Raw genomic sequence first — 24,003 nt, 5'->3', positions numbered from 1 at the left:
CAAGGTTGGTTCGAGTTTACAAAATGGCGGCGTGGTGCCATTTTGTGAATTTATTCAGTTCGACAGTTTCATTTTGTATTTTTCATCTGAAAGTTATTTTTAGCAATCGATTCAATTATTAATCGTTTTATAATTTAAATTAAAATGTAATGAAATACAAATATTTGAATTTTGAGCTCATTTAATTAAAAAATATCATTCGAAGTTTTTTGAAAAAGCTGCAAACTGAATCAAGGTCGTCGAGTCATCGAAAAAATTTTGCAAATTTTTTATTCCGGTCAGAAAGCCAACCCTGACTTGTTTTGATAACCGAAACGTTTACTTCACGTGTGGCATTATAAATTCGACTAATTTTTAGATTAATTTCACAATAATTAATCAGGTAAGCGTTAATTTTAGAATTAATATAGTATAATTATCGTACTCTATACCAGTAATCTAAAATCCACCCTTCCGGTAGCTTCCAAACACATCTTATCTCATGACAAAGTCCTGCTCCCGAAGCCACCATTCACCATACTCATTCTCCTATGAAACACATTTTCAATAAATTAAATTACGCATATCTCATTCAGAAATGAGAAACATCGTTCGTAATAATTCAATTTCCTAATTACAGTAATTTCTAATCTCGTTCGTCTTGCTTTCAGATTTTGACACAATGGCCAAGTCAAAGAATCATACGAATCACAATCAAAGTGAGTTTCTATTCTTTATCAGTACATTATTCTACGATAATAATTCTATTTAATCTAATCATTACGTGTTAATCAACAGACAGAAAAGATCACCGTAACGGTATCAAGAAACCGAGGAAATTCAGATACGAATCCAGCCGAGGAGTACGTATTCAACTTGTCGTATTTTCATCATCTGTACGACTACAGAGAGTGTACTAATGTAACCTTGGTTTTCGTAGGTATGTCAGAAGTTTTTAAGAAATCAAAGATTCGCTCTGAAAGGCAACTTGTCTACGGTCGATCAAGTGAAACGAGCTTTGGAAAGGAAGAAGAAGAAGTTAGTTTTACGTGCTATCCTTACTGAAAAGAAAGTCCAAAAATCCGACAATTTGGGTATCTCTAAGGTTTAAATTTTAACACGTTTGTATGAATTTTATATTATAAATATAACTGTTACGCGTGGTACTTTTCTATCTTATTTTTTCTATAGTTGTATTTCTCTCGAGTAATCAGCGTCGTGAGCTGTGCTTGTACGTTATTTACAACAATAATGAGGTAATTGTACAGAATGTATGAATTTTATTATCGAAATATGGTTCATTTCGAAGAAGAAAGACATCAATTTACAAATAATTGTTGATTTATGAAGATAGACATCTGAAAGTATAAGATCACTGCAACTGATCGTTATTAGGAGGGAACGGTATTGCGGGTGTAAAATTTCCAGACTCAATATTCTCCATGCTGTGAAAACAAATAATCATTATCAGTATTATTGATCGAAACATCATCTATTAATATATTCCAACACTAACTAGTCGCGCAGCCCAGTTACTATTTCGGAAATAACATCTTTGATCCGTTCTTCATCAATACGAGCTCGCTCTTCTGAACAATTGCCTGGTAAGTCGGTGAATATGGAAATTGTTCCAGTACCTTGTGCTTCCCTATGCTGTAATTATCCGTAATTTTAACATTTTATGCATTAATAAACAGAAGAAACGTAGGAAGATTCCTTACATGGATCATAATGGGGAGATCGCCATTACGCTCCGGCTCGTCACGATCAGACGAAAGATCAAGGATGTACACATGATAGATCCGTCCGTTTCGTATATACGCATGGTCCAAACCTACCCGGTCATCAGGTCGATACCAATTGTCAGGAATTTTCTCGGTTTCCGTATCACCTTGTTTGCGTTTAGCTTTGAGATCCGTGACCAACGCAAAATGAACCAGCAGTTTCATGATGCTCATGCGATGAATATCTTGAAATATCATGTCCTCTGGCAGGTTTTCATACATCGTTTTTAATGCTTTGCGATAAAATGCGGCCATTTCTGATTCTGAAACATAGGGTTTTGTCAACGTATTTATATCACTCAAATCCTGGTCTCTCTGAGATCTACTTCTAAGTATACTCAGTTTTAAGGTAGGTAGATATTTAATTTTAATGAGCAAACTCTCACGTGATTTCAACTCACCGATAATTTTACGTTAAGATAGCCTAAAACTTCAGCCTCCAGGATTCCAGGTACAATAAACACGTGTGTTTGCTTGATGCTTGTTCAATGCACAATAACAAGATGATAAAGATAAACCCTTCTCTACCCTACCCATCCAGTTCAGAAGTAGGTATACTTCGCACTTCGCACAATCTGGGTTTCATCAACGACAGGCAACGTACATTTCGAAGATTCGTCTGAATTCTGAAAGAATCTCTTCAAATATCACTATATCAGCTCGTATAAATGTATTTCTCTCGAGTAATCAGCGTCGTGTGCTGTGCTATGTACGTTATTTACAACAATAATGAGGTAATTTTACAGAATGTATGAACTTTATTATCGAAATATGGTTCATTTCGAATATTTCGAAGAAAAAAGACATCGATTTATACAAATAATTGTTGATTTATGAAGATAGATACCTAACTGAAAGTATAAGATCACTCCAACTGGTCGTTAATAGGAGGGAACTGCTCTCTGGGTGTAAAATTTCCAGACTCAATATTCTCCATGCTGTGAAAAATAATAATCATTATGAGTATTATTGATTATTGATTATTGATCGAAACATCATTAATTAATATATTCCAACACTAACTAGTCGCGCAGCGCAGTCACGTATTCGGCAATTATATCTTTAATCCGTTCTTCATCGATACGAGCTCGCTCCTCTGAACAATTGCCTGGTAAGTCGTTGTTCATGGAAATTGTTCCATGATCTTCTGCTTCCAAATGCTGTAATTATCCATAATGTCAACATTTTATGGAATAATAAACGGAATGAAACGTAGGAAGATTCCTTACACGAATCATAATGGTGAGATCGTCATTACGTTCGTCATGATCAGACGAACTAAAATCAAGGATATACACACGATAGATCCGTCCATTTCGTGTATACTCTAAACCTCCCCGGCCATCAGATTGATACCAATTGTGAGGAATTTTCTCGGTTTCCGTATCACCTTGTTTGAGTTTAGCTTTGAGATCCGTGACCAACGCAAAATGAACTAGCAGTTTCATGATACTGATGGGATGAATATCTTGAAATATCATGTCCTCGGGCAGGTTTTCATAAATTGTTTTCAATGCTTTACGATAAAATGCGGCCATTTCTGAAACATAGGAGTTTGTCAACGTATTTATATCACTCAAATGCTGGTCTCTGAGATCTACTCCGAAGTAAACTCAGTTTTAAGGTAGGTAAATATTTAATGTTAATGAGCAAACTCTCACGTGATTTCAATTTTCAACTCACCGATAATTTTACGTTAGGATAGCCTAAAACTTCAGCCTCCAGGACTCCAGGTACAATAAACACGTGTGTTTACTTGATGCTTGTTCAATGCACAAATGAAATGAATAACAAGATGATAAAGATAAACCAGATAAACCCTTCTCTACTTTACCCTACCCATTCTGTTCAGAAGTAGGTATACTTCGCACAATCTGAGTTTCATCAAAGACAAGCAACGTACATTTCGAAGATTCGTCTGAATTCTGAAAGTATCCCTTCAAATATCACTAATATCAGCTCGCATCTCTCAATGGTTCAAAAATAAATACAACGATAAAAGGGTTTTGTGCACCATGCATCATACAAAAAAATAGAATGGAAAAATACAATCGTGCAAAATACATAATTTTATTACAAAACATTATTCTACATTAAGATCAAGATCCTTGCAACGGAACGTGATATGTTCTGTTGGTGTAGATAATTAGAAGTATAAGATCACTACTCTGCATTGAAGTCTGTTCTCGGTGTAAAATTTCCAGACTCAATTTTCTCTATGCTGTAAAAAAATGATCATTTTGAGTACCTATTATTGCTATCGAAACCATCATCTTAAGTTCCCATTAAAATTTATAAAACATATTCCAACACTAACTAGTTGCGCAGCCCAGTCACTAATTCGGCAATTATCCCTTTAATTCGTGCTTCATCAATACGAGCTCGTTCTTCTGAACAATTACCCGGGAAGTTGCAAGGTATAGAAATTAATTCTGAATCATCTGCTTCCTCATGCTGCAATGATCCATAATAATAATAATGTTAACAATTTCATGGAATAGTAAACAGAAGAAATGTTGGAAGAATCCTTACTAAAATCAGAATGTGGCGATGAGTACGGTCAGACTCATTCGAAACTTGCTGGAAATTCACACTATAGATCCGTCCATTTCGTGTGTAATAATAGTAAAAATGTTTTGAGTCGTACCAATTATCAGGAATTGTCTCGGTTTCCGTATCATCTTGTATGAGTTTAGCTTTGAGATCATTGACCAAACAAAAATGCATAAGCAGTTTCACAATACTGATGGGCTGAATATCTTGAAATATCATGTCCTCGGGTAGGTTTTCATAAACAGTCTTCATTGCTTTGCGATAAAATGCAGCCATTTCTGATACATAAGGTCTTGTCAACGTATTATATAAAAGACTGAGACTTCGGTTCGGCATCGTAGTACAGTCAAATCAAAATCTTCCCTCTCCTACCCCTCCTGCTCACAAATACATGTACTTCTTTGCACATCTGGTTTTCATTAACGAAAGACTAAAAGCAACCATGTAAACTTCGAAGATTCGTCTAGAGAAATTCTCTCTTCAAATTTGCATCTCTCAAATGGTTCAAAATTCAAAATAAATACAGCTACAACGATAAGAAAGTTTTGTACACCCTGCATCAAACAAAAAATAAAAAGGAAAAAAACACTCCTGCAAAATACATAATTTTATTACAAAAAACATTATTCTACATTTCAGAAGCAGCAAAAAAAACACACACAAACGTCTTGATAAGTTAATGTAAATGGTAACTTGAGACAGAAAAAAACCAACACCATCCACTCGATAAAAATAATACTCGTATAAAAGTCTACCGCACTGAATTACAGAAATTGTACACATATTGCGAGGCAAAAAGGCAAACAAAAGATGAATTAATTTACCTAATTGTATACGTAAAAAAAAAAAAATACACAATACATTTGGAATTGATACTGATTAAAAACACTACACAACGATCACAAATCATGGTTCGTTCATCGATACCGAATTCGAATTCACTGCAAAATTTTCTCGTACTTTACATCGCTTCGAAAATTATCCCTTAGCAAAGTGCGAGATCATTATTCAACTGTTCGAATCGGAAATCAAATTGAACTTGTGGTTTTTATTCTTTTCTAATACAGCGTTAGGGTACTCTAGATCTTCTTTTTTCTCTTTGTATCTTCGATTATACGAGATGAAGTATACGGCGATGCTTATACCCAGGATACCTCCGGATAATACATCCCACCAGTGATGTCTGTGATCGGTGATACGTGAGAGGGAGCATAATAATGCCCAAAATATGCAAAAGAATTGTAATACGTTTAAGAATAAATGAGAACTGGTACGTATTTGACGAGTGAAGTACACCTGTAACATAAAAGAATGGACAAAGGTTACAATTTTATCATTTTGATGGTGAGGAAAAAGCAAAAGTGAATAAAATTGACCAATTGTGATGTAAATATTTCGATTTAAAGATCGAAATGTAAGCGAAATTGGCCATAGAAAAAAGCTTTTTGGTAATGAACTACACAATAAAGTAAGACTTCGTAGCAATTTTTTGAAAGTGAGAATTTTGGTAATTTCTGGCGAAAAAAATGAGATCTTGACAACTTTGGTAAAAGGTCGAGCTTTTTTGGCAAAAAGCAAAACTTCTGAACAACTTTTAGAAAAAATTGAGTTTTTGAATTTTTTTTTGCAAAAAAACGACAATTATTAGCAACTTTTGGCAAAAACATGAAACTTTCTAGTATTTTTTGCAACAAAGTGACACTTTTTGAAAATTATGGTTATAGGTCAGTTCAGGTAAAAAATCAAGATTTTTTTAGCTATTTGATTAACGAGAATTTTTGTCAATTTTCAGCAAGAAGCGAGACTTTTTAGGAATTACTGGCAAAAAGTAACACTTTTTTGTAACTTTTGTCAAAAAAATATTATAAAAATGTGACTTTTTTGCAATATTTTGGTAAATAAGAAATTTTTTGTAATTTTTTTTATTACCAAAGTGATTCTCTAAAATTGTTCAACTTTTTTCCAACTTCTGATAAAAAAGTGGTTTTTTTACAATTTTTGCAATTCTTTGAAAAAAAACCGACCTTACTCGTTTTTTAATTTTTGGTAAAAAAAATAATCTTCTGCAATTTTTGGTAAAAAAGTGGCTTTTTTCAATTTTTTGGTTAAAAAGTGGCTTTTTTTGCAATTTTTTTGGTTAAAAAGTGGCTTTTTGCAATTTTTTGGTAAAAAAGTAGCTTTTTTGCAATTTTTGATTTGTGCAATTTTTTGCAACTCTTTTAAAAAAATCAACTTTATTCGTTTTTGTGTAAAAAAAATAATCTTCTGCAATTTTTTGATAAAAAAAAAGTGGCTTTTTTGCAATTTTTTATCTTAAAAGTGGCTTTTATGGAATTTTTGATCTTAAAAAATGACTTTTTTGCAATTTTTGGTAAAAATGCACATTGAAAAAGTGGATTTTTTGCAATTTTTTTAGTACAAAAGTGATTCTTTAAAATTGTTTGACTTTTTTTCAACTTCTGATAAAAAATTGTTGTTTTTTTTTGCAATTTTTGCAATTCTTTGGAAAAAAATCAACTTTATTTGTTTTTTGGTAAAAAAGTGGCTTTTTTGCATTTTTTTTTGGTAAAAAAGTGGCTCTTTTGCAATTTGGTAAAAAAAGTGGCTTTTTTGCAATTTCGTAAAAAAGTGGCCTTTTTGCATTTTGTTGGTAAAAATGTGGTTTTTTTGCAATTTTTGGTTAAAAAGTGGCTTTTTGCAATTTTTTGGTAAAAAAGAAGCTTTTTTGCAATTTTTGATTTTTGAAATTTTTGCAATTCTTTAATAAAAATTATTAACTTTATTTGTTTTTTGAGTAAAAAAAATAATCTTTTGCAATTTTTTGGTAAAAAAAGTGGCTTTTTTGCAATTTTTTGGTAAAAAAGTGGCTTTTTTGCAATTTTTGATCTTAAAACGTGGCTTTTATGCAATTTTTGATCATCAAAAATGACTTTATTGCAATTTTTGGTAAAAATACGCATTGAAAAAGTGGATTTTTTGCAATTTTTTTTTCCAACTTCTGATAAAAAAGTGTTGTTTTTTTGCAATTTTTGCAATTCTTTGTAAAAAAAATCAACTTTATTTGTTTTTTGGTAAAAAAGTGGCTTTTTTGCAATTTGTTGGTAAAACTGTGGTTTTTTAGCAATAGTGGCTTTTATTGGAATTTTTTGAAAAAAAAATCAACTTATTTAGGTATTTGCAATTTTTTGATAAAAAAAGTAATGATCTACAATTTTTGGTAAATAAGCAGATTTTCTGTAACTTTTGAAAAGAAATTGACTTTTTTGCAATTATTATTGTTAATTGTTGATAAAAAAAGTGGCTCTTCGCAAAAAAAAAATTGATAAAAACTTGACTTTTTTGGAAAAAGTTGACATAAAGCGAAACGTTGACAATTATTTTGGCAAAAAATTAAGGCTTTTTGGAAATTTTTAATTCAAAGCCAAACCAAAACTTAACACCAAATTTGAGGGAATTTAGATGAAATTCCTTTCCTTCAACTGAGATATATTTAAAGTTCGTTAAAACAAAAAAAGTTGAAAAAAACTGATGAAAATCAACTTCTGAGACCTAAAAACAATTTCTGATAAAATAATACGAGTAAGGTCACCTTTTTACGATAAGTAGAATGTGAAATTAAATAATTGGTGGATAGTTTGACAAAAATATGCAAATAAATTCGCATCGCCGATATAAATCACGTCACAAATGGCCAATTTATTTAAATAATTCGAGGTTCTTCGGGCAGTAATCCTTACCAAGAAATACACAGCGAAGTAACATGAAAACGCAGCATGCCCCGATGGAAAAGATTTGAACGAATCCACCAGCTGATGTCTGCTCAAATTATTAGTGCATTCGTAATGATCAAAATATTGTCTGCAAAAAAAGAAAAAAAAAAATTGATACGAAATCTAAAGAAAACTCTCACCATTAATAATAAAATGCATTTATAAGTACATATTTAAAAAGAATACGTAAATTTTGAGGACCCCTAATGGTTAAATTATGATAATATCCTAACGTCAGCAAAACACGAATAAAATTCTATACAAAATTTCTACCAATTAAAACACACATTTGCAAAATATTATCAAATTTTCACATCGTCTATCCAAAATATCACACTATTTTCCATTCAAATTATCGTCAATTTCCCAATTTCCCACCCAAATAGGTAGGTAATCGAATGTAAAGAAATACGAGTACTTATGATGCAATTATTCTCCAAATTTAGCGTCATAAAAAAGTATTTACGATGGGACATTTTTGAAGGACGAATTTTCGTTTCAACTCGAGCCAGTTATCTAAAAATAATACGTTCAAATGTCACTCGACTTAGAATTACAACGAATAGGTATACGTACAATGAATACGTGATATTTTTAAATATGCAAATGGGCGTATGGAAAATACAATCAAAGGCGCAGCTGACCAAAAAATAAACCATTCTGGATCCTAGTTTACTTCAAAAATTAAAAAAAAAAGATCACATCTAGATGTTAATACATCGTACTAACCCAATAGTACAGTTGAGACTTTCACGAGGAAGACAGGTATGAAGAAAATGAGGTCTGGGTTCGCCGAACAGGTATTTAGCCAAATCGGTGATCAAAAAGGTAAAACATAATCCGTGCAGGTACTTTAAATACCAATGATGTGTTTTTTCCAGCCACAAGTGTTTCGCTGGCCTTTCTTCGCTATTCGTGTTCGTGAATCTTTCGACGAACAGAAACTGAAAATTACAGGATATTACTACATGTTGTGAAATGAAAATATAGAGCAATGATGAGTAATTCATCGCAGGTATTGCCTATTATCTTATCGTCTTTGTATCCTCACCATAAAATAAGGTAATACGAATGATACAGTTAGTAATAATTTAACCGATACGGTTTCGCCCGAATTTACATAAGATAGCTTCGGATCCTTGCAGTAAAATCCGATAGTTTTGAACGGTGTTACCAGGCCCCATTCGACCAATGAGAGCAATACGACCACTGTAACAGAATAAAAAAATATTTCAAAATTAATAAACAAGAATGTGGTAAATAAATATCTACAGCATCTCATCATATTCATATTCAACGTTGTACGATGTGAGATGAGAGATTCGACCTCATCGAATTGTTTCTGTACAACCGACGTACTCTATTAATTAATTAAAAGACAGCGAATTAATTCAACGATGACGAGATATTATAGTCATTCCAAAAGTACACGAATGTATACCACATATTAGCAAATTCTCTTCTCTCGAATAAACCTACAGATATAATAAGATAGGTATAGATAGGTACACATGAAATACCTAGCTACGGTTTCAATCAACTAAACGAGCTCTCTATCTCGTATATTTCAGTAAATTAAACGCTTGATTAATATTATAAGGTTAGGTTACATTATACATACACTTACCAATAACAAATTTAATATTGACCCCCATTAAGTAAGTAATATTATATACACGGTACAATGATAATATAGAATAAAATTTATCACACCTCGAGAACGCAGATTTAACTCAAAGGTAACTAACTCTTCGTTACATTATCACAATATCGTATTAAATAAATTTTGGCGAAGATAAAAGAACACCGCAGTGATAAAAGTTTAATCGATTAGCTGATAACACGTTATCACGACGAGTACCTATCGTGTGTACTACGGAACTCCTTCGACGATAGGATCCCCACCCAACACCCAAGTCTCTGAGCCTCCAATAATAACATACCGCATAAGAAATTTACTTAATCACATTCTTTGTTTTTTTTTTTCAATTTTTTATTAAAGCTATTCTTCGTTTAATTAATTGTTTCTTTGTGAATTGTAAATTGAAAAAAAGTTTCTTCGATAGAATGGCTAAAGTTTAAAGTTCACATGAACATTTATTTGTACATTAATTGATTTCAAAAAGAATAGGTTCTCATTTCAGTTTTTTTAAATATAATTTTATGGTTTATTTGTTCGCAGGATAAAATTATTAATCTAGTCATTAGATAAACATGAAATGATCCGAGCTTAAAGTTTATCTATTCAGCATCTATTTATACAAATGTAAATATGTAAAATAAGTGCCCTACCCAAGTTACAGAGGTGAGAGGCATTCCTAATTCGTTAATTTATTTCTTCAATACAAATAAAAATCTTCTTTTTGTTGTTTACATAAGTCGAAATCAATCAAATATTTAGTCAATTGGCAATATATCATAATTAACGTACCGAGATACCGAGAAAGAAAAACTTAAAAAGTTAATGGAAATGTACCCTAAAGTGGTCCTCACTTTAGACAGATTTTTTTCAAAATTTTTCCACTCTCTCAACTCTCAATAAGTTTTAACACATACCTACTCATTAGCTAAATTAGTTTGTTTTGAATTTAAAAAATAAGATCCCAATTTTGGTATAAAAAATATCAATTTCAAGTGTATGGAGGGTGGGGAAGGGGAGGGTTAAGCGCATCAAAAATTTTAAAATAGAGATAATTCATCTAATATGAAAAATTTTTCAATCATCAGGAAGTTGAAAAAATGTTCTCTCGATCGAGTTTGAGGTATGAGGGTTTTGGAACCAACTGAAGAAGAGCTGGGTGAAGACCGGAGGGGGTAGGGGTAAATTCCTCATTAGAATTTTCCTTTTTACATATTTTAGGTATTATTGACTTTACCTCAGAAAATGATATTTACGTCATGACGACGATTTTCAGAGAAAAGGTCAAGAGCCCCACAAATTTTTTTGGATTAAAATAATTATCAATTTATCAACGTAAATTTTAAAGCAGATTCTGCTGATTTGAGATAGGTCTATATCATTTTCAAAATGAAGATGCTCAATGGAAGAAGACGTCCCCTCACCCAATTTTGGGGCAAATTTGAGAAAAGTGCACGAGTCATGCGATATATCGAATGATATGTTTTTGATGATGCTGAACACGAATATGAGATTATTTTTTCAATACGGCCCTTTCTGCGCCTTCCAAGCCCCTTCAATCAGGGTCAAAATTTGAAAATGTTGTCCAAGTCATGTGATATATCGAATAATATGTTTTTGAAGGTGCTGAACACGAATATGACCTTATTTTTTCGATACGACCCCTTCAACGTCTTCCACGTCCCTTCAATTGGGGTCAAAATCTGAAAATTTTGTCCAAGTCATGTGATATATCGAATAGTATGTTTTTGAAGGTGCTGAACACGAATATGACCTTATTTTTTTGATACGACCCCTTCAACGTCTTCCACGTCCCTTCAATTGGGGTCAAAATCTGACAATTTTGCCAAAGTCATGTGATATATCGAATAGTATGTTTTTGAAGGTGCTGAACACGAATATGACATTATTTTTTCAATACGGCCCTTTCCACGCCCTCCAAGCCCCTTCAATCAGGGTCAAAATTTGAAAATTTTGTCCAAGTTATGTGATATACTGAATAGTATGTTTTTGAAGGTGCTGAACACGAATATGGCCTTATTTTTTCGATACGGCCCCTTCAACATCTCCCACGTCCCTTCAATTGAGGTCAAAGCCTGAAAATTTTGTCCAAGTCATGTGATATATCGAATAGTATGTTTTTGAAGGTGCTGAACACGAATAAGGTATGACCTTATTTTTTCGATACGGCCCCTTCAACATCTCCCACGTCCCCTCAATTGAGGTCAAAACCTGAAAATTTTGTCCAAGTCATGTGATATATCGAATAATAAGTTTTTGAAGGTGCTGAACACGAATATGACATTATTTTTTCGATGTGACCCCTTCTACGTTCCACCAAGCCCCTTCAATCAGAGTTACAATCTGAAATAATTGACGAATAAGCCATGCGAGATGTCGAATAAAGCGTTCTTGAAGGTGCTGAATTCGAATATATCCTTAGTTTTTTGAGTTGATCCCACCCTTAATGCTTTCATTTGATGTGCTTCAATTAAAAATCGGAGGTTACAGTCAGATTTAAAAAATGAGATCGTAGTTCGGTTCAGCACCTCTCAAAATATGAACACAATTTGAAACAGGTGCCTATGTCTTGACCTAAGTCATATTTTTGAAGCCTTTACCCCAAATGGAGGGGACAGGTCAAAAAATGAGGTCGTATTCGAGGTCACAAGCTGTGCAGAAACACTCAAGACTCTGTCTATATTTTCAGTCTGTGCCTCAAAATTTTTAGAAACAACGAAAATTCTTTCAAAAAAAATTTCCATCACAAAAATTGAAATCAATAATTTGGAGACTGTTGTAGCATAAGGCCAAGAATGAAATGACGGGAGAGAGGGTAATAATTTGAACAAGATAAAGCTATGGAAAAAAAGCATTGGACAAATAGAGCAGGATTTTTAACGGGAAATTTTTTCAAATAGTTCAATTTCGAAGGAAAGAGGAGGGGTGAAAATAGAGAACCACAAAAAATGAAAAAAAATTGAAAATTTTCAAAGTTTGATTGAAGTGGGACTTAAAGCTAATTCGACACTTTTCGCAGAAAAGCTGAACTTTGAGTGAGAAATTTATTCAATTAATGTTTCAAAGAGAGAGAAGGCTGAACTGGGCAGTCGAATCCAAATTTATTCAAGTAAAAATTTTTCTCTCCTTTAAGATGGCTAGAAAACAAAAAATTCTGAAAGAAGGAAAAGTGAATGAAAAACTACAAAATTAGATTTTAAAAACAGAAAATGTTTTTTTACGTTTTCGCCATAAAAGCAAAACTTTCAATTTGGAAATATTTTAATACATGATTCAATTTTTAGAAAGATTACAGATTGAGGAGGGACGGGAGGGGTGCAAAATTTATTCGAATTGCCATTTTTTAGTTATCTATTAATAACTGAACAAAAATAAAATAAAAATTCAGGCAGGAGAAGAGAAGAAATGAAAAAATGAGGACTTTTGATCAGTTTTGAGATAAACTTTATGCGCCCAAAAATTTTTTTAAAACTACGAAAATTCATCCAATAACTACCTACACGAAAAGTGGAAGAGGAAGTGAAAAATCGTAATTGCCCCCAAAAATTTGAAACTTGATATTTTAGCCATTTCATGCAAATTTTCGTAGTTGAACAAAAAAAAATTGTACACACATTCACACAACCTTGCCTTCCGCATAAATAGCCTTCCTTGAGGCCAAAAATATTTTCCAAATGTATTCTAGAGTTTGGGAACAACGTGTTCAAAAATAAAGGAAATTAAATTTTGCAAAATTTTTAGAAAATCATCTTTTATTTTGTGATTAAAATACTTATCTATTCATTTAAAAATTTTCAAAAACGACTGAAATTCTGATTTTCAAAATTTTGGGGGCATTTAGCTATCTCTCCCTCTCCCATCAGTAAATTGCAATTAAACCCTACTTCAATTTTCTATCAAAAAATACCTCCCCCCCTTCGTCAAATTCTGTCACTATAATTCAATTTACACAAATTTTAAATTTTTTGTGCAGAAAAGGTCAATGAAATCAGAGTTTCATCATAAATGAATTTCTCCCCACATTTTGGTCTCAATTTGGGACCCTCCTGCTCCCCTCTCAACACCTATGTACTCCAGGATAGAAATACACAATGGAGCTAGTTTAGGTACAATACGTACATGTAATATTTTAGGTTTTTAAAATAAAAACAACACTCGAACAGAAGGTTAACAAACCTATAAAAAATTATCAAAAGTATTCGTAAATCATTCAGAAGATAACGGACATATCTCACACATGACGAATTAAATTTCTCTAACGAATGATTTCATCGAGCTGATTCCCAATAAATTTAGTCACATAAAATTTCGGTATCACCAAACTAATATCTGTGGGCCGATTCAAACCAGTGTGAGTAATAAAATCATGAAAAATAACAGCAAAACGAGGAATACCTTTATCACTAGCTGTAGCTACCCAACACTTTACCTTACGTACATTTGCTATTATTGGAGCTAATGTGAGTCACGATAAACATGGTAAAATCAGTTGAAAAGTGAAAAATTGAATATAATGAGATATGAATGATATATAAGATGACCTCGACACCTCCTCTCGTCCCACTTCAGATCGCACGATGCATCAAGATTAAGGAAGCATACTTTACGTAGGTACTATACTCATAATCACAGGTACCTCTCTACCTACCCAATTAAATTGATTCAACGTGAACGTTTTGATAACATTGTATCCAAATAGGGTTTCTTTCTCTATAATATTACTAAAATGGAATGAAATAAAAATGAATTATAGACGTTTAAATACATATTTAGAGGCACCAGGTTGGTATCAGCACGAGTACGATGACGTTATTTGATCGTTTTCTTAAAAGCATTCAGCTGTATTGGGATCTTTAGTATGAATGGATTCGGGTGAAAAATTCACCCATACAGGAAATGAAAACAGAATTATCTCGATATGGGTTTTAGTACGCTTCATTACTATAATTATTGGTCGATTTAATTTGAGAAAAAAATTTCTTCAAAAACATTGATAAAGACGTAATTCTGTATTGGTAATTTACATAAATAATGTTTTCATGTTGAATAAATTAGACCATGGAATTTGGGGGGGGGGGGTCAGACAAAAGCTGGCTCGAAAATAAGAACATATTTAATCCTTCCTTCCACTCAAAATTTTTCTCATTTTTTTCTACATTAGTAAACAAAACCTACAAATGGGTATTAATAGGTAAACTGTAAATGCATAATTGCATTCCAAATGAAACGACGACAATAAAACCTACTTAAGTACCTATGATATTTCTAAACAGAAAATCACGATCTATGCAGGAATCGAGTCGAATTCTTTCGATATCAAAATCAATTCACGACACGCAACCCGACAATGAACAAGGATAAAATACATAAAATCGTGATGGAGCATCTGTTTCGATGATACCAAGTACCAAGTATAGGTACTCCAACATTAGCATATCTATCATGTACAAATTCCAATCAACGTAGAAGGTGTTTATTCAAAGATTACTAGAGTGATAGTCTCAAAGATGCATCAAGAAGAAGAAACTCCACAAACACTCTGCCCCTTCTCTAGAACTCTCTTGATCCTCAACACAACTTACAGTAAACAGAGATCTGTATGTAGGTACTCATGTACCATCTTTTCTCAAGTATTCATTTACACAAAATATCAGATCTCAGTACATACATACTACGATATGGCAGCTTAATCTTTACGCCGGCTTTAAACGTTTTAACGAACGAATTAACGCGTTAAATTAAGTTTCATTTTAAACGACCAATTAACCGTGGTACTCGGTTACATAACAAAAGGTTATAATTAATGAAACCCGATGTATCTTTGGCAGAGGGATGCTGCCGAGACGTTTGCAGCAGCCGCGGCCGCATCGGCGTCTCTTTACACTTTGGTATATTTCACTCGAAAATAGTGTGTATATTAAGCTACTCTCTGGCTCAAGTTATACACTACAGACTCTTTCTACTTACTAATACTGTAATGTACGCAGCATGTTATCCACAATTATAATGCAACTGTCACGTATAAAATGTATTTTACGTTAATAAACGTGTACAGCGGTGTAATAGCATCAGCATCGGGCAATCGGTGGCGGTGTGAGTAAAATACACGCTATATAGATACGGGGTCTTTTGAGGTATTACGAGTGCATTTTATATACAGGATGTCCTATCAAATGCCATATCATATGTACTTGGAATTTGAGTAAATCCATAGACAGAGGAACATTTTTGAAGTGGGTGTTATGTCAAATTGGGGGGGGGGGGTTCAGATAGATGATATCAAAAAAAAAAAAAAAATGATAACTCTAGCTTCATTTTTGTGATTTTTTGGTGGTACTTTTTCAAAATGGAGTGGAGGGGATGGGGGTAGAGAAACACCGCAGGGTCATACCTACAAAAATAAGCAATTTTTTGAAACAAGCACACCTGAGAACTTGATTAGCGACATTCCACATTTTTAATTAATTAAAATTTTGGTCATATTTAAGGCTTTGGGCACTATAGTGGGGAGGGCGAGGGGGTTAGAAGCGTCAGATCGAAAAAAATTGTCAATATTTGGAATCAGCGTCTTTAAATTAGTATTAATCGATACGTCACAATACCACTTCTGATTTTTTTCCAAATTTTTGATAAAAATTGGGAACCCCTGTAAAGCTAGAAACCAGTTCATTGGTTCGCAACGAGTTATTAAAATTTGCCCAAAATTTGAGGTGCTGAAACTGAAAACAACTGGAAAAGAAAATGAAAGAATTTGAAAATTTTTGGAAAAATCTTCTATGAAGAAAACTTTAGACGCAAAAGTTTTACAACACAAAAAATTCAACAACGATTTTTTCGAACAGTTTCTCAAACCGGTTTATTGTTTTGAAACTGGTTAGGTCAAAGTACCAAAAAATTTGAGATGCAGCCAAAGAGCCAAAGAAACTGGGAAACAGACATGTAGAATGCAAAAAATTGAACAATTACGTAGTTAGAATAGTTTCTAAAACCGGTTCGTGTGTTTGCAACCAGTAACAAAAAACTGCCCAAAAATTAACAGGCACAAAAAAAGTTAAAACATAAAAGTTGTAGTTAAATAAAAAACCAAAAAATTCTGATGGAATAATTTTTGAAACCAGTTCAATGATTTGCAGACACAGAAAATTACTAAAAATTTGTTTAGGCAATCCTGCTTGAACAATAAATTTTTAAAACTGGTTCATTGGTTCCCAAACCCATAGGTATTTCGGTGTTTGGAAAACGTTTTCAAAAATCTTGGATTTTTGACATGAAATGTTGTAGAATGTAAAAAATTAAGTAATACTGCTGGAACCAGTTTTTGAAACTGGTTCATTGGTTTGTAACCAGATATCACAGATTTGAGAAGCAGGAAAAGGGCTACACAGAAGTTGTAAAATGAGTATAAAAAAATAGGGTCATTCCAAAGAAACAATTTTTGAAACCAGTCGAGTAATTTGAAAACTGGTTGCAAAAAATTATCCCCAAAAAATAAAAATTTCAGATGCTAAAAAAAACTTGAAATGAAAGTACATAGTGAAATTGAACAATTTTTGTATAAAGAATAATTTTAAACAGGGTTTCTAAAACTGGTTCACTGCTGGTTTTTGAAACCAGGTCACAACAGGTTTTTGAAATCCGTTCTGAACAGGTTTTTGAAATTATTTGTTCAGAACTAGTTTTGGAAACCATTTCAGGACTGGTTTTTGCAGCCAATTCAAGACAGTTTTTTAAAACAAGTTCTGAACAGGTTTTTGAAACCCATTCAGAACAGGTTTTTGAAACCGGTTCACATCCGATTTTAGAAACTGGTTCACAACGGATTTTAGAAACAGGTTCACAACCGATTTTAGAAACCAGTTCAGAACTGGTTTTTGCAGCCAATTCAGAACTGGTTTTTGAAACTCATTCAGAACTGGTTTTTGAAACCAGTTTACAACTGGTTTTTGAAACTGGTTCACAACAGATTTTGGAAACTAGTTCCGAACTGGTTCCACTAGTTCAGAACTGGTTTCACTAGTTCAGAACTGTTTTTTGCAGCCAATTCAGGACAGTTTTTTAAAACCAGTTCTGAACAGATTTTTGAAACCCGTTCAAAACAGATTTTTGAAACCCGTTCAAAACAGATTTTTGAAACTCGTTCAAAACAGATTTTTGAAACCCGTTCAAAACAGATTTTTGAAACCCGTTCAAAACAGATTTTTGAGACCCGTTCAAAACAGATTTTTGAAACCCGTTCAAAACAGATTTTTGAAACCCGTTCAAAACAGATTTTTGAAACCCGTTCAAAACAGGTTCTTGAAACTCGTTCAGAACAGGATTTTGAAATTAGTTCGGTATGGGTTTCAAAACCAGTTCAAAGCATTTCTTTGGAACTGGTTCACAGCAGGTTTTTGAAATTTTGAAACTCGTTTACAAGTTTTTTGAAGCTGATTAAAGACAGGTGTTTTGATACCAAATTGAAACAATTTTTTGAAACCAGTTTACAACTGTAATATTGAAACCCAGTTTTTTTGGGTTGCAAATCAGTCATCACGAGTTACCCACAATTAAATAAAATTAGGTAGGTAACCAAAAATTGGGGATGCAAACTTGAAATAAAGTGGGAAGTAAGAAATGGGACAATTCAAGTAGAACCGGTTCTTATTCTCGCAAACAGTTATCAAGAACTTCCCAAAAATTGAAACACAGAAAAAAAATCGAATTGAAAATTGTAAAGTAAGAAGTGAGAACTTGAAATGATTCGATGAAAACAGTTTTTGAAACCGGTTCATTGGTTCGCAATCAAAATCAATTACCTACTTACCGAAAATCACCCTAAAAATTTGAGATGCAGAAAAAAATTGAAACAGAATTTGTGAGTCTTTTAAAATTGCTCAATTTTGATCTACATAATAAGTTTTGGAATCAGTTCTAAGTGAGTAGTTCGCAACTAGTTGAATGCAAATCGAAATAACTAAGTAAGTGGACATTTGACTGGACAGGGACACCCTGTATATACGAGTACACATACAAGTGAAGAGCAAATTAAAATAAAACCTTTTTCATCCAGTTAATGAAGTTCTTAAACCATTGTCCAGCTTCACCGGCAGGACCCCGAGATCTTATCGTATCAACCTAATGGTACGTTTAATTGCAGACCGCCTTTCAAAGCGATGAATATTTCGGCTTTTATTTGTCCATAATCGAGTACCACATACTACATACATGAGCTGGCCAAGGTGCATTTAACTTTCACTCTCGATTAACGCGTACACTGTAGAGTACGAGTACATACGCTATATTACGTATATGCGGCTTAAAGTACACCCAACTTCAATTAATACGATGAGGAATACTGGCGTACAACAAAATGTCAAGTTCAATGTTGAACACGGTTTCGTTGTTTTAATATATACGACGACGACGATGGATCGTCGAACTTGATGAATACTGGTGATAAATGTAAGTATAAAATGTAATTCGTATCCGGTATTTAAGAATATAAATGACCGTGATAAAGAATTTATTGATAGTTTTGTTTTTATCTTTATTGAAGGTATTAAGTAATGTGTGTAATTGTGTATGTGTGTAAATGGTTGGTATTAGCTTGGGTACCTATTACGTGTGTATTAAAAAGCAACATTGTATAAATGATACCTATAAGTATACCCATCCAATTCCAGGTTCAACGTTTTTTTTTTTTTTGGAAGAATTTTTTCATCTGAATCGATTAATGGCAGAATGATTCCCACAGGCCAAATAACCAGTTGGTGATTAATTTACCTACTCGTAGGAAAAAATAAATTAGAAAATAGGGAATAATGTTTGATTCGACGATATTGCCAAAGTAATTACTGGAACCGGATCTAAATCGAAAAATCGTCCCGGGGAATAAACTGAATATAATTTTTATACGCTCGAATTTCAACACTTTCAGACTATTTATTAGTCATTTTTCATCTCGCAGATAAATCATCAATCATCATTGAAACTATTGAAAAGGGCATCAAGTTATAGAAAAAACATGTTAAATAGCACCTAATAGTCCGTCATATGACAAAAGGAATAACTGAACCCCCCCACACCCATCCTTTGGGGCACCTTTTTTTAAAAGGGTACATCCTAAGGAACATTTTAAAGCCAACTTACCAAAAAAATTGACCTTGTTAACAAAATGGCGGCCAATTGACAGGTCAGTTGAAATCGCAAATTCTGCTTTCCAACATATGTGGGACTCGCACGACATTTTTTGAACTGGAGTACAAAGCTCGATTGAAAGAGAATGTAAATATTCATCACCAGCTAAAATTTCAAGTGCTGGAGACTGGAGTGTATTTTTTGATGAATTTTTAAAAATCAAATTTTGGCCAAAAATGAAGAGAAAAATCAAAATTTTACCAAATTGACCTAGAAAAGCTGAAATTTGAGATGCCCTACGCATTTCAGACCTGTCAAATCGATTGGAAACGGTTTCAAACCGTTTTGAGCAGTTCTGGAGCCTCCAGCAGATTTTTGAAACTTGAAATTTCCACAAAACTTCATCAAATGAAATTTGAAATCCAAAATTCACTCTGAAATCTAATTTTAATACAGTATGAAGTCAGCTGTAGGCGGATTTCAAGGCGTTTTGGAGCCTCCAGCAAATTTTTGGAGACAATTGAAGACTTAAGTAGATTTTTGAAACTTGAAATTTCCATAAAATTTCACCAAATGAAGTTATAAAGCCGAAATGCACTCAGCAAATTAATTCAAAAATCTACTGGAGGCTCCAAGAATTTTCAAAAAGTCGTTGGAGGCTCCAAAATGGCTTAAGCTCACCAGCAGTCGATTCAACAACCTTTTCAAGTTGGAGTGCAGCGTGAATTTTGGATTTCCAATTTCATTTGATGAAATTTTGTGGAAATTTTAAATTCCAAAAATCTGCTGGAGGCTCCAGAACTGCTCAAAACGGTTTGAAACAGTTTCCAATCGATTTAGCAGATCTAGAATAGGGTATACCTATCCCAAATTTCAGCTTTCTAGGTCAATTTGGAAAAATTTTGATTTTTTCCCCTCTTTTTTGGCTTTTTGATTTTCAAAAATTCACCGAAAATCAAAAAATATCGTACCCTTTTGCTCTTGAAATTTTGCCTGGTGATGAATTTTCACATGCTCTCTCGATCTACCTTTCAAAAAATTTCGTGCGAGTTCTATCCTGTGTTGGAAAGCAAAATCTGCGATTTTGACTGATCTGTCAATCAAAATGGCCACCATTTCCTTAAAAAAAAAAAGGTGTCCCAAAGGATGGGGGGGTCAATTATTCCTATTGTTATATGCTGGACTAAGTAATGTATGGGAATATTTCATGAAAATTTTCACCAGTCAACAGGTTTCTAAGTAGTTTTTAGCCATTTTTACCCAAATTTAGCCAATTTTTAAACAATTTGTGGCATATTTCTCTACTTTTTGGTGGAATTTTATATTTTTTCGCAACTTTTGCAATTTTTGAATCATTTTAACACTTATTCGAGCAATTTTCAATTTTCATTGGTAAAAAAAAGATATTATATCTACATAAGTAGTATGGACTTTTGAAGCCATTTTCATGCCAAAGCAAATGTTTAGTACTTTTTTTTACAGCAATTTTTGAACTTTTTGATGATGAGACACATCAGCTTTGTTCATGTTTTGTGCATTTTGCTGGCAATTTTTCAGAACATTTTTTTTAAAAAAAAAGTTTAGGTACCTACCTAATTTTTATATTTTTACCAATTTTTTATTTTTATTGATTTTTGAACATTGGAATCATTTTTATGTAATTTTTGTCAATTTTCTAATAAACTGAAAAAATGCCTTCAATATTTTAAATTTTAGCAAAAAAATTGAAAATGGGTTCATTATCCTTGTGGGAGGGGGGGGGGGGGGCAAAACAGCTTCAAATTTTAATCAAAATCCTTAAAAAATTCCAAATGTCAAATCACATATCGATGCTTAGTAATCAGAAAGCGCTGAATTCGAATATTGTCTTATGTTTTTGATCAGACTTCTCTGAACTCCTCCCCCTTCCAATTAGTGCCTTTAAACATGGTCAAAATACCAAAAAATTTAAAATGAAGGGTGAGATGTTGATTTTGAGGTTTCCAGGATCCTTGAGTTCAAAATAATCATTCATTTTTTGAGTACACGCTCTCTCAAGATCTCCCCAACCCCTCAATATTTGAAAAAAGTTGGAAAAAATCATTTATAATTTGATATAACACGTCAATTTTTACTAATGAGGTGGCTGAACAATTTCAGACTCACAGAGTTGAACAAACCCGAAAAAAACAGCATCTTCACCATACATAGAATATTGTAGGAGGACAACCGCAAACAGCAAACAAAAAAAAATCATAACAAAGTCCACGTCGTCGGCACCACTGTCCTGTCTCGTCGTCTTTCAATTTCAAACCGTACTAATAAATAACCTCCACACAGCATCGCAGCATCGGCGAACAAACCAACAAAATAAACTTTTATAAATCAAACAATCCAACATCATTCACGCGTATTCATTTAAGAATCACGACTCGCGTATAGTACCAGAGACCATGGAGCAGGCAGTATTTGTATTTGTAGAGTATTTTTCCAAGTCTCCAACCGCCCACTATATTATGGCAAACAATAAAAGATTTACACGAAGAAACAAATTGAAGAAAAAACAGAACCACCGCCAAAGCCGCATGACGCGAGTTATTTTTATATAGGTAGGTACCTATATTAATCGAAATAAAAACGCTCTTTCAAGAGCCGAATTTTTATTTCGAGCCACATAGCACTCCACAGTTCCATATATCCATATACCGACACATAGGTAGGCATTAATAACCAACACATTAATAAGTAAATCTTCACACCCGACGACGACAGGTTGATTCTGTTCTCTTTCTCGCTCTCGGGTTACGTAATTTAGTTAATTTGTAAAAGAGCAAATTAAAAGCTTTAGTGTTGAATGCAGAGAGTCAGAGAGCGAGGCTCGAGAACGTTGCATGATGCTTTTAGTGCATCGTAATTTATGGACTTTTACTGCTGATTATTTTTCCAAAAGAATTACGCACCTATCTATGTGAAATAAATTTGCTCTCAGCTACGTTAATTCGAGACTCGAGCCTTTTTCTCTATATACAATCTATACACGTGCACATTGTATCTTTCCCTATCTCTCTCTCTCTAGGGCTATATGTTACTAAATAGTGTATGAATTACAACCTCTTCTATATGAGCAATCATCCCGAAGAAAATTTCCCAAAAATTATTACACCGTGAAGCAACCTTATATACCGTAGAAATGGTCGTTTATTATAGGAGAACAGGTTCCTCGATTTTTCATCATAAAAGTAGGTATCCAATTCACCCGAGGAACGATCCAAACTTGACCCAAGAGTGCCACAGATGCTTTCATATTCATGCTCCGATGATCACCGAGCTATCAAAATTCATGCACAATGATAATTTGCTATTCGTTTCCTTGGCTTTGTACGTAGAAATGATCACGATAACGACAGAGAATACAAAGCTTTTTTTAAATATCATTACAACCGCAAGATTTTTTTTTAGCTACAGGACATAGAAATAAAATGAACGAGTACGGTGAAGTTTTTTTTCTCGATCTGGGAAGGCGGGTTAGAGAAGTAGATCTAGACGACAAACGAAATGCTGATTAGATCGACACTAATTTGAGAATTATATTACTTTATTTGAGAACAAGATTCATTATCCCTCGAAATACAATGTTCTTATAGCTTTGTTTTCGACGAATAGATTCAAAATCAGATTGAAAATTTTAACATTCGAGCAGCAATTAAAAAACAGGAAAAAAGGATTGATTAGGTAGGTACATAAATAAAAATGAGAATACGTGATTAAGAAAATACGTACCTAGACCTACCATGGTGAATTTCTATCGTACCAGAAATAAAACTTCAAGTAAGTAGGTATACTATGTATGTACCTTAACAAATGTTCTATATACCTACGTCTCACGTCAATAAATTTTTAATCACAACCGTAATAATTTTTACGTGCTCTAGTTCCAAATTACTAGGACCGATAATCGATAAAATTGTACACGTTTGTTTCATTTTTTACCCTCGTTTCACTTCATTAATCGAAAAATTGCGAAATGTTGTTTAGAAAAAGTATAGATTGCGAATAAAATTAACCCTGAGGAAGGAAGATAGAAAAAGACGAGGAATTTTTGCCATGAAAGTGGAATTTTTAGAAATTAGTGCATCTGATCGAAGTTTTAGAGTTAGCAATG

General features: G+C 33.1%; 3 protein-coding genes across 10 annotated transcripts in view; 1 reads left to right on the top strand and 2 right to left on the bottom strand.

Annotated features, from left to right (window-relative positions):
• The first annotated feature begins 227 nt into the window (after positions 1-227).
• On the top strand, positions 228-1,145 carry RpL29 (ribosomal protein L29). The gene is made up of 4 exons (XM_065369120.1): positions 228-382; positions 651-698; positions 778-842; positions 920-1,145. The coding sequence occupies exons 2-4, from the start codon at positions 662-664 to the stop codon at positions 1,088-1,090; spliced, it is 273 nt and encodes a 90-aa protein (XP_065225192.1). The 5' UTR covers positions 228-382; positions 651-661; the 3' UTR covers positions 1,091-1,145.
• Positions 1,146-1,239: 94 nt separating this feature from the next.
• LOC135848992 (uncharacterized) lies at positions 1,240-3,755 on the bottom strand. Of its 6 annotated transcripts, none has more exons than XR_010559471.1 (8): positions 3,447-3,722; positions 2,993-3,303; positions 2,787-2,923; positions 2,611-2,701; positions 2,165-2,389; positions 1,701-2,020; positions 1,496-1,632; positions 1,240-1,424 (listed from the first exon to the last, which is right to left on the bottom strand). XR_010559471.1 is itself a non-coding variant. In XM_065369118.1 (8 exons), exons 6-8 carry the CDS (start codon positions 2,016-2,018, stop codon positions 1,352-1,354), a joined length of 411 nt encoding a protein of 136 aa, XP_065225190.1. In that variant the 5' UTR covers positions 2,019-2,020; positions 2,165-2,389; positions 2,611-2,701; positions 2,787-2,923; positions 2,993-3,303; positions 3,447-3,755; the 3' UTR covers positions 1,240-1,351. The 6 variants fall into 6 exon arrangements, 5 of the variants coding, with proteins under 5 accessions (XP_065225190.1, XP_065225187.1, XP_065225186.1 ...); XM_065369118.1 differs by having other exon boundaries at positions 1,818-2,020; positions 3,447-3,755; XM_065369115.1 differs by having other exon boundaries at positions 1,701-2,026; positions 3,447-3,731.
• A 1,153-nt stretch (positions 3,756-4,908) lies between these two features.
• Positions 4,909-24,003, bottom strand: part of Urm1 (Ubiquitin-related modifier 1) — a 45,135-nt gene continuing 26,040 nt past the window's right edge. The window contains exons 1-5 of one of the 3 annotated variants that reach the window (XM_065369112.1): positions 9,714-9,976; positions 9,138-9,295; positions 8,816-9,030; positions 8,054-8,174; positions 4,909-5,612 (exon numbers count right to left, since the gene is read on the bottom strand). In XM_065369112.1, coding sequence (XP_065225184.1) covers positions 5,325-5,612; positions 8,054-8,174; positions 8,816-9,030; positions 9,138-9,295; positions 9,714-9,741 — 810 coding nt within the window. In that variant the 5' untranslated portion in view covers positions 9,742-9,976 and the 3' untranslated portion in view covers positions 4,909-5,324. Of the gene's footprint in view, positions 5,613-8,053; positions 8,175-8,815; positions 9,031-9,137; positions 9,296-9,713; positions 9,977-24,003 lie in introns of those variants that run through there. The other 2 variants (XM_065369111.1, XM_065369113.1) reach the window with 2 other exon arrangements.

This window comes from Planococcus citri, chromosome 5 (genome assembly GCF_950023065.1).
Source record: "Planococcus citri chromosome 5, ihPlaCitr1.1, whole genome shotgun sequence".
Taxonomy (NCBI): domain Eukaryota; kingdom Metazoa; phylum Arthropoda; class Insecta; order Hemiptera; family Pseudococcidae; genus Planococcus; species Planococcus citri.
Note: the sequence above shows the minus strand (reverse complement) of the source record. Positions and strands in the feature narration are given on the sequence as shown.

Coding starts and splice junctions, on each gene's coding strand:
- RpL29 (XM_065369120.1), top strand. CDS start 662: ATGGCCAAGTCAAAGAATCATACGAATCACAATCAAA. Junction 699..777: donor TCATACGAATCACAATCAAA/GTGAGTTTCTAT, acceptor GTTAATCAACAG/ACAGAAAAGATCACCGTAAC. Junction 843..919: donor GATACGAATCCAGCCGAGGA/GTACGTATTCAA, acceptor TGGTTTTCGTAG/GTATGTCAGAAGTTTTTAAG.
- LOC135848992 (XM_065369116.1), bottom strand. CDS start 2,018: ATGGCCGCATTTTATCGCAAAGCATTAAAAACGATGTATGAAAACCTG. Junction 1,633..1,700: donor ATCTCCCCATTATGATCCAT/GTAAGGAATCTT, acceptor GGATAATTACAG/CATAGGGAAGCACAAGGTAC. Junction 1,425..1,495: donor GTAACTGGGCTGCGCGACTA/GTTAGTGTTGGA, acceptor TTGTTTTCACAG/CATGGAGAATATTGAGTCTG.